Source organism: Acomys minous (assembly GCF_964271855.1).
Source record: "Acomys minous genome assembly, chromosome: 11".
Classification (NCBI taxonomy): domain Eukaryota; kingdom Metazoa; phylum Chordata; class Mammalia; order Rodentia; family Muridae; genus Acomys; species Acomys minous.
In genome coordinates this window covers 72,870,029-72,882,873 of record NC_140492.1, presented here as the reverse complement: position 1 = coordinate 72,882,873, position 12,845 = coordinate 72,870,029, and the positions used below count along the sequence as shown (strand labels likewise).

The 12,845-nt window shown below is 42.1% G+C and overlaps 1 protein-coding gene across 2 annotated transcripts in view; it reads right to left on the bottom strand.

Annotated features, from left to right (window-relative positions):
- Window positions 1-12,845, bottom strand: part of DGCR8 (DGCR8 microprocessor complex subunit) — a 40,878-nt gene that overhangs the window by 6,483 nt on the left and 21,550 nt on the right. For both annotated transcript variants that reach the window (XM_084802429.1, XM_084802430.1), the window contains exon 9: window positions 10,622-10,704. In XM_084802429.1, the coding sequence (XP_084658555.1) occupies window positions 10,622-10,704 (83 nt within the window). The remainder of the gene's footprint in view (window positions 1-10,621; window positions 10,705-12,845) is intronic.

Below are 12,845 nucleotides of genomic sequence, written 5' to 3'. Positions count from 1 at the left end.
TTGAGCTCTTAGCTACTTCTCAAGTACCATGACTGCCTGCCTGACACCAAGCTTCTCATCATGATGGTCATAGACTAACCCTCTGTAAACTGTAAGCCCCAACAGGTGTTTTGTCAGAGCAACAGAAAAATAATGAAGACATATAGGGAGAGAAATTTAGTATAGCAAGGCTAAGGTTCAGGGTAGGAGAAGCAGCCACGAAATGCATGGGACAAAGGATAGAGGCTTAGAAATGCAGTTAACAGAACTTTCCCTGCCCTGCCAGAGGACTGACCCTGCACTCAGTGAACAAAAGACTGCCAGACGGCTCAGCTCATTCTATAGCACACACTATCTCTGGGACAGGCTGCAGGAACTGAGTAGTCATGCACTGATAAATCTATCTGCTGATGGTAGATCACATACACAGGGATAGTCCCATAGGATTTTATAGCCTAGCAACATTAGAGTTCATGTAGGCACTCTATAGGGTTTATATAAGTAAGTCTTCTGAGCAATACACAGCTGTACCACAAACTGGGCGACTTTAAGCAACTGTAGTGTGTCCTTTCACAACTCTAAAGGCAAAAAGTAAAAATTCAAGGCAGTCAGTAAAGCTCTACTCCCCCTGCAGAGACTACATGGGAAGATCCAGCTTCTGGTAGCCCAGCTCCTTGGCTTATGGCAACACCAAGCCAACCTTTACTCAATGTCTTTTCTTTGTTTTTCCACTCTGGAAAACCAGTCACAATTATTCAACCACATGCCAATAATTATACCTGTAACAAGCTGGTCTCCAAAGACCACATTTTGAGGCCCTAGAGATTAGCCCTTCAGTGGAACCTTTTTAGGGATACAATACAACCCAGACCACAATATACCAGAAGACATAAGAGCAAAGATTAATGTTTGTTGACAATCAAATAGGCACCAAGAGCTTGAAACAAACATGAAACAATGGTGCCCTCCAGCTAGAGGATCCACTGAGCCCCAGAGCTCAGACCTTGGGTCACTTGATAAGCTAAGTCAAGACCTCTCTAGAATAGCACACAGATGGCTTTCTTCTGTGCTGTACTGCTCCAGTGACAACAGTGTAGAGGAAACTTGTACATTAATTGTCCAGCCAAGACTGGTAAGCATGAACTCCAACTCCTGTGGTTTGGCTATTGTCTTCAAACAGGAATCAAAAGATTCCTCTTCCCTCGAATATAGGAAAGCCACCCACCTCACCAGGAGTTAGACCCTGAAACTAGCCACAAGAACCAGTAAGGAAGCCAACTAATTAGCAACATCTCTGCTCATGCTATATAACCCCGCTCTACCCAGCATTTGGGGCCTGAGCATCAGGGTACAGTAAGCATATGGCCAACTTATCCTCAACCACAAACTATTCCCTGGAAGAACCTGACCGGCATACTCACTGAAGAACACACTCAGAAACATAAAGACACCTGTGTCTGGTTTAACACTGAGCATAAAGCCCACAGCAAGCATCTCTGTGGAGCATCTCTGAAGTGCAATCAAATGGCAAAGTAACCTACATATAGCACTGGTGTTCCTGACAGACAACCTGGGAGACTCAAATGCCCAGCGCTCATAGATGACAAAGAAGCACAGGTAACTCATGGACAGCCCATGAAAAACTACAATCTAAGCTGGGCAGTGGTGGTGTAAGCCTTTAATCCCAGCACATGGAAGGCAGAGGCAGGCAGATCTCAGAGTTCAAGGCCAGCCTGGTCTACAAACTTCCAGAACAGCCAGCTAGGGCTACACAGGGAAACCCTGTCTCAACACTGCCCCCACCAAAAACAAAAAACCCAAATCCACCCCCCCCAACACACACAACCTTACAATCTATATACTGAGGAACAGCGTCTTGAAAATTAGAGTTCTAAAATAGCTGTCAGCAATATCCACTCAAGATAGCCAAATTGGTGTTTATAAATTATCCCACTAAGAAAATTTCAGGTCCAGATGACTTCACTGGTAATGACCACTCCACATTTAAGGAGGAAAAAAATAACAATTCTATATAAACTCAAAGATACTTCACAGCTTAGTTTATAATGCTATTCATACCATATTAACACCAGGAAAAAGTATAAAAACAAACCAAACAAAACTACACAATAGTAACTCTTACAAACACAGATGGAAAAATTCTGAAGAGTACCAGCTGGCATGGATAGTACTGACTGCCTATGTGGCCATCATTCAGTTAGATAAGGCAGGAGAATCCTGAGTTCTATGTACCAAGACCCTGTCACAAACAAGTAACACTGATCTTGGTGGAACATACTTCTAATCTCAGCACAGAGGCTGGTAGACCTTTGTGAGCTCATGGCCAGCCTTGGTCTACAAAGTGAGTTTGAGGCCAGCCTGGTCTGCATAGCAAGTTACAAACTTGCTAGTACTATATAGCGAGTCTCTATCTCAAACAAACAAGGGGCAGGCAAGATGGCAACAAGCCTAGCAATCTGAAATCAATCCCTAGAACCCACATAAAGGTAAAAGAAAATATGGTGTCCCCCCCCCCAAAAAAAGTTATGTTGTCTTCTGATTTTTCCACATATATGTTGTGGCACCTGTGGGCATGCATGTATGCAAACACGTACACACTTGTACACACGTGTACACACGTGTACACACACACACACACACACACACACACCACAGAGACAATAAATGGAAACTACCAATACACAGAAAGGAATATATATCATGCCAGGTAGGATTCTATTTCAGGAATACATGCGTTAAAAGAATCAATATAATTATACAAAAAATATCATACCATAAATAAGATCATGGTCATGGTACAAAAGGCATCTGACAGAAATCTATCAGCTTTTCAGGTTAAAAATGCTCGACAGTGACCACATCCCCTGGATGGGGAGGCCTGGTGGCACTCAGGAAGGAGAGCAGGCTACCAAGAAGAGACTTGATACCCTATGAGCATATACAGGGGGAGGAAGTCCCCTTCAGTCACAGTCATAGGGGAGGGGAGTAGGGGGAAAGCTGGAGGGAGGGAGGAATGGGAGGATACAAGGGATGGGATAACAATTTAGATGTAATATGAATAAATTAATAAAATATATTTTTAAAATGCTCAATAGGGGGCTGGAGAGACGGCTCAGAAGTTAAGAGTACTACTGCTCTTCCAAAGGTCCTAAGTTCAATTCCCAGCAAGCACATGGTGGCTCACAACCATCCATAATGAGACCTGGTGCCCTCTTATGGCCTGTAGGCAGAATATTGTATATATAATAAATAAATAAATCTTTAGGATTACTGTGAGAACTCCACAGAAAACACCACACTCAGTAATAAGAACTGGATGCTTCCCCTTGAGATGATGAAAAAAATCTTCACTCTCACCATTTCTATTCAAAAGCTAGGACAATTAGGTTAAGACATCCAGACTGGCAAGGTAAGAGACCAGCCAGCACAATCCTATACATGATGAATCAGTTACTTTTCTGTTGCTATGTTAAAATACAATGACTAAAAGCAAGTTACAGAATAAAGAATCTATTGGGATTTACAATTCCAGAGGAGTAAGAGTCTAATGACAGGGAGACATGGTAGTAGGTAGCAAGAATGGTGGCAGGAACAGGAAAGCTGAAATACTACATCTCAAACGCAAGCATCAAGCAGTAGGCCAAGGCTATAAACTGAAAGTTCATGCCTAGTTATGTTCCTCTATCAAGGTTATACATCTTCAGTCTCTCCAAACAGCACTACCCACTAAGGAGTAAATACCTGAGCCTCCTGGCGACATTTCTTATTAGCCATGCCCAAAAGATGATCCAACAAATTTACAGAAAAACTATGAGAATACATGAATTCAGCAAAGGGAAAGATACAAAGTCAATTCACAAACAATAAGTTGTATTTACATGCTAGTATCGAACTAAAACCAAAGGAATACTCACCACAGTGGGACAATCTAAGAATCAATAAAATGTAAGCAGGATCTGTGTTTATAAAAATCACCAACTACTAACAAAAGCAAAGGCTGAGAGGCATACTAGTACAGGAAAATCACTGTCCAATGATCAGCTCATCTAAACGAACTGACTTAGCAGACATGTTACAAGAATACAGATAGGTAAGACCCAAGAATACAGGTAACACTTTCCAATTACTATCTGGAAAAATATTTTATAAATTGAACTATAAACTGTCTGCTCCAAATATACAAGTTGAAGTCTTAACCCTTAGTACCTCAGAACATGGGTAAGTGGGCCCTATGGAGCACTTAGCCTCTCCCTATAAGCAGAGGAAATTCAGAGGAAAACATGCCTTCAAGAAAAAGCATAAACATGAAAATAGCCATCCCAGAACCCAGAAGGCCTCTGCTCAATGTCTAGAAGGAACTAGTGCCAGACACTATTTTGGATTTCTAACTTCCAGAAATATGGCAACTAAATTTCTGTGGTTTAATCTGGCCAGTTTTTGATACTTTGTTATAGTAGCACCAATAAACAAACAGTAACAGCAATAACTAACTTTGGTTGTGGTGCTATGTGTGGATAGATGGCTATGTGTGTTCTATTTCCACAGTGGCCAAACATTTTAAATGTCTACTTCTCAACAAAAAGCAAGACATGCAAACTGTTAAGTATAGACGGCCCCATATGGGGGAAGAGCATGAAATACAAACTATTACTGAGGGTGGTGGGCTTAATAAAGACTTCAAATTACCCAGAATAAAAAGCACAGGCTTGCCAGCTTTGTGGTAGCGTATGCACTCGGGGGCAGAAGTAAGCGGATCACTGTGAGTTTGGGGACAGCCTGGTCTATAAACAAAGCAAGTTCCAGGGCAGCCAGGGATACTATAGAGTAACACTGTCTCAAAAATAAATAAATAATGAAAAAATAAAAAATAAAAGCAGGCTTGGGCTGCTGAAGATAGAGAGATCCTATCTCAAAAACTAAGATGGAGAGTTATTTGAGAAATGATACTCAAGGATGGCCTGTAATCTATACAGACACACAGCACAAAATTAAAGAAAAGCCTAAAGGCTGGAGAGATGGCTTAACAATTAAGAGGGCTTATTGCTCTTCCAGGGGACCCAAATTTGGCTCCCAGCACCCATGTTGGGTAGCTCATAAATGCCTGTAACTAAAGCTCCAAGAGGATGCAACATCCCCTGTGGTTTCTGTAGGCACCCCTACACACACACACACACACACACACACACACACACAACTACACTCACACAGACACATATGTACTGGTAAATATAATAAAAGTAGGGATTGGAGAGAGTTGGCTCTGCAGTTAATAGGACAGTGTCAAAGCACATGCCTAGCTTGTGTAAGGCCATGGGTTAATCGCTGGCATCACAAAATAAATGTAATCAATGATTCTATCAGCCAGTTTAAAGGTAATAGGGAATACTAAACAGGAAAAGAAGAAATAAAAGGTTATTCTGCAACCATCTCCGCAGGTACCATTTTCAGCTTCCTCTGAGGCAAAAATATGGCAATGATCAATAAGGGACAGAGGGTGTTGGGATAGCTCAGTGGGTCAAGGTATGTAGTGTCAAGTTGACAACCTGAGTTCAATCCCTGGGATCCATATGGTGGTCCTCTGAACTCCACATGTGTAAAGTGACATGTATGTATACACACAATACACACATACAACTGGAGAGATGCCTCAGCAGTTACGAATGCTTACAGCTCTTCCAGAGGGCATCAGTTTATTTCCCACCATCCATGTTATACAGCTCAGAGCTGCCTGTGACTCCAGCTCCACGGGATCTGATACCCTTTTCTGGCCTCCCTGGGCACCTACATTCACACAGCAGACAGGCAGGCAGACACATACACAAATAAAATCCATCTTAAAAACAATATAAAATAAATATAAAAAACCTGTATGTTTTGTTTTGAATTTGAAATGAGACCAGTTTTAAGGGCTACAATGGACCATCTTCAAGCTGCCAATAAATCATTTTAAGAGCTGCCCTTCTATATCAGCACAGGTGTTTGAATGACAAAGATCCACGCTGTATATAATAAACTGCAAAGTTAAAAGATGAACCAGTAACAGGATTTTAAAGTGCCCCAAAGGAAGTGCCAACAAGATGGCTTAGTAGTAAAGGAGCTTGTCACATAAACCTAGTGATTTGAGTTTGATCTCTGGAACGAAAGTAGAGTTAGGAGGGAACCAATCTCATGAAACTGTCCTCTGGCCTCCACATGTGCATTGACACACAACTTGAGCATAAGCCTGCATTACACATGCATGCGCACACACAAAAGAACTAGAAAATAAATTGATAACAACAGGTCAATAAGTCATTTATTACTCTCTTTGATACATACTGCATATAGTGAGTTCCAGAGCAACCAAGACAGCTACAAAAAGAAGGTAGAACTGAAAGACTGACAGGCAGACACACACAGACCCAATGAGAAACAAAGGCCCACAGCCACCAGATCCTTTTCTTTCTTTTCTCTTGGTCTACCTTGTCTTCACTTGTTCTCATCTTTCTGTTATTTATTCATCTCCTTCCTACTCTGCTTGCCTGCCCCACTCTTTTCTCTGTAATGCCAATAAAACTGTCCTTGAGTTCCCTTCTCAGTTTGTTTGTTTGGTTGGTTTTTCGAGACAGGGTCTCTCTGTGTAGCCTTGGCTGTTCTGGACTCACTTTGTAGACCAGACTGGCCTCGAACTCACAGTGATCCACCTGCCTCTGCCTCCCGAGTGCTGGGACTAAAGGTGTGCGCTACCACGCCCGGCTCTCAGTTTGTTTTTTAAGCTCTCATAAAAAAAAAAGTTATTTATATGTACAGGTGTTTTGACTGCATGAATGTCTGTGTGCCACATAAGTATAGACCATGAAACCCAGAGCATCAGATCTGGAACTGAGGGGGGAAGAAAGGGTGCTGGGGGAAAGGGACAGAGAACCAAATCCAGGATAGCAAACTTTCATCAATCTCACCAGCCTCTTTTCTTATTTTCATTTAATTTATATTATTTATTTTTATCATTTTTAACTATGTTTATATGTGTATGTGAGTGAATGTGCCCAATAAAGCCAAAAGTATTGAATCCCCTGGAACTAGAGTTACCAGTGGCTGTGAGCCACCCAAAGTTAGGTCCAAACTCTGGTCCTTTGCAAGAAGAGTAAAGTGTCCTTAACTACTGATGGCATACTTTTAATCCCAGCACTAGGAGACAGAGGAAGGCAGGTCTCTGGGAGGTTGAGGTCAACATGGTCTTCCTGGGCAGCAAAGTTACATAGTGAGACATTGTCACAGAAACACAGGGAATGAGGCTGGAGATATGGCTCAGGGACAGAGTTCTTGCCTGGCATGTCTAAGGCCCTAGATCCCATTCCTAACAAGAGGAAGGGCAGAGTTGAGCTATTCACTAGGTGTTTCCCAGTAGATTCAAACAGCAAAAGAAATATCAGCAAACATGAATGTAGTAGGAACAAAAACATAAAAATAAGACAGTGGAAGAAACTTTTAGAACAAATTAAAATTACCACCAAGTATAAAAATTTGTAGCCAAGTAGTAGTGGTACCTGCCTTTAATCTCAATTTCGGATCCCGGTAAGTTTGAGGCCAGCCTAGTCTATAGAGCAAGTTTCAGGAGAGCCAAGGCTACAGAGTGAGACCTGGTAGTGGTAGTGGTAGTGGTAGTGGTTGTGGGGGATTATAGTAGCCATGTAGTGGCTCCTGGTTTTAATCCCAGTGCTCAGGAGACAATGTTTGTTTGTGTCCCCCACAACTCCGGGCTAGAAATCAAACCCAGGGCCTTAAATATATTAGTAAAGTGTTCTGCCATCAAGCCATACCCCAGTCTTTGTTGTTCTGTTTTTTGAAACAAACTTTACTACCTACTGTGGGTCTCCCTACCCACCCATCGCCAATCGTGGCCACTGGTCCTGAGGACAAAGGGAGCAGAGACTCGAAGGTCTGTGAGCAAGAAAGAAAATTAGGGTGTAAAAAAAAAAATCCATAATCAAGCACTTCCTAGCTTGCTTTTGTGTCATGGAGGGGGAGTCACCTCAGGAGAGGTCTTATATACCACTAAACTGGGCAGAGAAGACCCTGAATTTTCATGTCTCCAAACTCCAAAGGCTTGCTCCTCTCCACTGGCTAAGCAAATGACTACCCCAAGAATGTGTTAGGGTACTAAAGAGGTGGGAGGGAGAAGAAATGATGTAGTAATATTTTAATTAAAGGGGAAAAAAAGAATGAGTGTTCATGAACCTAGGAAACTGGATATAACTCAGGTTAGACAGATATATTTCAGCGGTACATGGCAACTGCGTCAGAATGAAACCCAGCGAAAGCAGATAAGGAAGCTGCAAACCAAATGCCAGTAAGAGAAAACTAGCTGTGTGAATCCAAGTGGGGAACAGGAAGGAACTGAGGCAGGACAGGTAAGACGAACACCTAAGATGAACTTCTTAGCTAGACAGTGCAGACCGCTTTGGCTTGACTACTTTGTATAGTCTCAGAGGGAGGAGAAAACCAACTGCTATTGGGCAGAACTTCCCACCCTAGGAACTGGGAAGACAGCAAAGTTCTTTCTACACAAGCGTGAAGACCCGGGTTCAACCCCCAGAAATTAATTCCAAGCATAGTGGTGAACTAGGCAAGAAAAGACACTTAGCTTGCTAAGCAGCCTAATTTAATGGGTCTTCCAGGTTAGAAAAATTCTCTCAAAAGCGTGGATGAGACCTGAGGTACAACATCTGAGGTTGTTCTGTGTTTGTACATACACAAAAGAACTGCCTGCCACTAACCACCAGGTAAAGGACAGAGAGTGTCCTTTAGCTAGGCTAGCAGAAGCAGTGTGAGAGACAACACTCTCTTACTCCCAGCATAGCCAGGCCTACATACAGGACTTCAACCCAACAACGCAGCTTGAGAAAAGCCCTTCTCTTTCTCTGACTTGTTTTGGACTTCGCTAACCTATAAAAACCAAGCCTAGGGGGGCTGGAGTGGTTAAGAGCACTGGCTGTTCTTCCAAAGGACCCAGGTTCAATTCCCAGCACCCACATGGCAGCTCACAACTGTCTGTAATTCCAGCTTTAAAAAAAAAAAAAGCCTAGAAAAAAAAAGATCCATCCTTTCTCTTGTCCTCAGCAAGAAAGACAGAGGGAGGATGCTTTGTTGGTTCCCTTCTTTGGCCTTTCCTTTAGATTATTGTCTTTCTTAACTTTTCTGTGTACTCCTTTGTGATTACTTCTTTTTCTCTTCTTTTTTTTAACTTTTGGTTTGAGATGGGGCCTCATTAGTTCAAGCTGACTTTGAACATCCACATAACAAGACTGTTCTTGTTCTGACCCTCCTGCCTCTACTTCCCAGGCCTGCACTACGACACCACACCAAGCCATGGCTTTTTCTTATACCTTCACCCCAGACATCTTTTTTCTTATTCTTACCTTACTATCTTTCTCCTCTCCTCAGAGCTAAATGTAGTCAAGGGCCACAGGATGGCACAATGGCAAAAGCATTTGTCACATAAGCTTGAGGGCCCAAATTTCAGTCAGAGAACGCACATGGTGGAGGGAAACAATCTACTCCTTTGGGTTGTTCTTCTATCTCCATACTTGTAAAAATCATGCATGCACCCATACACACACAACACACAAAATAAATAATAAACAAATGTAATATAAACATGGAATTGTTGTTCCTAGAGACTGCTTTCTCTCCTAGTGCAAATGTGAAACATGACTCCAAGAAGCCATGAACAGGGCCCCCATAAAATTTAAAAATTTATTAAAAAAACAAAAAACAGAAAAACTTTTTGAGCAGTGGGTGGAGGCCCACACCTGTAATCCCAGCACTTGGGAGGCAGAGGCAGGTGGATCACTTTGAGTTTGAGGCCAGCCTGGTCTACAAAGCAAGTCCAGGACAGCCAAGGCTACACAGAGAAACCCTGTCTTGAAGAAAAAAACAAAAACAAAACCACCCAACAACAAACAAACCCCAACTTTTTTTGAAAAAGGGCCTCACCATGTAGTCATTGGCTAGCCTACAATTAATTATGTAGACCAGGCTGGCCTCAAACTAATAGAGATGTGTCTACCTCTGCCTCCCATTTAAATAAAAATGTAAAAACCTGAAAAGTGATACCTATCCCAAGAGATATACATGACACAATGTAGAGACACAAGAATCTGAAAAGCCAAGACAACACAATTCCTAAAAATATTCAGGACTCCTTCCTAACTGAATCCAAAGTGACAAAGGCATCCAAAGGTCAAAGCGCTCAAAAATCTCAATTAAAAATGACCAGGACCACAAGAAAATTAAAACAGACAAGCAAAGAAATCAATTTAAAACCAAGATGAAAGCCGTTTGTTATGAATAGATATAGAACCATATTTATCTAAAAGGTTTACACAGGACAGGTTTTTAGACAGTTCTAACATAAAAAACAATCTCAATCGTAGTACCAGATTTGTTTCTATCGTAGATCTGTGTGTATAATACATACTCGACTAAAGGGTAAAATTCTCTGCCTTCACAAAGATAAGCAAGTTCCTCTTACAAGTTAATGACTATATCCTTGGCATGGTGCACAGCCCTGGTTGAGGCAATGGGGGCAGTGGCTGTATGGCAGTTGTAGCTCCCAGAAGAACAAGATCACCACACTCACCTCCAGTTCCTCACTGTCTTTGGGCTTCTCCTCAGAGGTCTGTTTAACAAAGTCAGGGATGAGAATTTCCAGTGTGGCTCGAGCTACAAAAAGAAAAAGTCTGAGGTGAGGGCTTGAGCCCAAACAGAAAACCAGGCATCCTGCCCAGCCAGCAGTGAGCTATATGCTGGCTCTTACAAAAGCAGCAACAGCACTTTAAAAGGTCGAATTTCCAGGAGATAAAAACAAGTGAATCCTGAAGAAGGGACAGTGAGATGATAGAAAGTCTGCATGCCAATTTTACCAAGGGAGGAATTCACATCGGTATGTTTTTAGAGGAATCAAGATGTAGTACATGAAAAAAATGGCTTGGCAAAACCTGGACCCAAAGAGCCTGACAGCAGGCTGCTACAGACTACAGCACATGGACAGCAGCTACTATGAACAGGTAGCTAAATGAGCATATCTGAGGAACTCTGGAAGAAGCATGTGGAAGGCACCAACATGAATAGGCCACTACCTGTCACAATGGGGGAAGAACACACGCAATAGCCCATGGACTAATGGCTATCTGGACCAGCACAGCACTGTTGGTAAGACACTCCAGAAAAATAAGTTCATAGTAAGACCAGGCAGTGCAGAATGAGTAGGAAACCTTGGAAAGGATGAGATAGCCTGAGGAAGTTCCCACTTGTCTGCCAGGTCCTATCTAAAAGCTGCCTGCTCAAAGTCTTGACAATGGTCAACTGAAGCTAGATTAGCTCAGTGGTAGAGAGCTTTGCATATGAGGACCTGCCTCAATCCCTGGCTCTACACAGTAAGTAGGAAAACAGAGATGAGGGCATCCTGGAGACTGAGGCAGAATATGTAAGCAAAAGGGCAGCTGAACAGAGAACAGGCAGCAACATGAAACAAAAAGACTTACTGTCCTCAACATTGGTCACTAAAGAAAATAACAGAGAGGAACTGATTTCTTAGAAGTAGAAAATCCTCCACCTGCCCTCAAGACCCAATGAGACTGAGAAAATTGGGATGTCCCCTGTTATGTACAGAAGAGTGCTGACAGACAACAATCCAATGGGACCAAGTTCAAGAATGGCCCTCTATGTGCCAGGGCCAGAAGTACATCTAACACTAATCTACAATGCCCTGCACTGTTCAGAAGAACCAAAATAACCCCGAAGAGCTTGGTGCAAAAATGCTGCCTATCTCTGTAAGGAGACAGAAGGCAAAGATACAGCAGGTCTAAAAGAAAACACTAGTTTTCTTGAGATGAACATTGTTTGCAGCAACTGTCTAATGCCCAATTCGAACCTGAAGTGGTCAAGGAATAGTCTATATAAATATAAAAAAAAAAAAACCCTCAAGATAGTGATAGCATGACAATCTGCCTTTTCTCTCATGGCATCACCACATTTGGTCTTTAAAAACAAACTCATGGGGCTGGAGAGATGGCTCAGCAGTTAAGAGCACTGACTGCTTATCCAGAGGTCCTGAGTTCAATTCCCAGCAAAGACATGGTGGATCACAACCATCTCTAATGTAATCTGATGTATACTGTATACATAATAAATAAATCTTTAAAAGTAAATTAAAAAAATAAAAACAAACTTGCATGCCAGGTGTGGTGGTGAACGCTTTAATCCCACTATTCAGAGAAATATTGTTTTAAAACAACAAAACAACAAAAAATAAAAATAACAAAAACAAATTGGCATGTACCTACATGGCCCAGTTAGCTCCAGACATACCTAAATCTGCATTTGGCTGGAACAAGAACAGAAAACACTTGCCCTGCTGTCATTTAGTAGTAAAGAGACCCTCTAGGGTTAAACAAACAAACAAACAAACAAACAAACAAACAAACATTGTTTTTGAAACATGGCCCTTGCTGTCCTAGAACTCATTCCACTAGACCAGGCTGGCCTCAAACTCAGAGAGATCTCCCTGTCTCTGCCTCCTGAATGCTGGGATTAAATGTGTTACCACGCCCAGCTAGAATCTTGTTTTAATTATGTGTATATGTGTGCAGAAGCCAGAGGAATTAATTCTCCCTGGAGCTGGAGTTACCAGTATCTGTAAGCTGCCCCATGTGGGTTCTAGGAATTATGGTGACTTGAATGAGAATGGCTGCCCTAGTCTCCTGAGTTTTGAATGCTTAGTCCCTAGGTGGTGGAACACTTTGAAAAGGAATAAGAGGCACAGCCTTATTGGAGAATATATCATGGAGGTGGGGTTTAAGGCT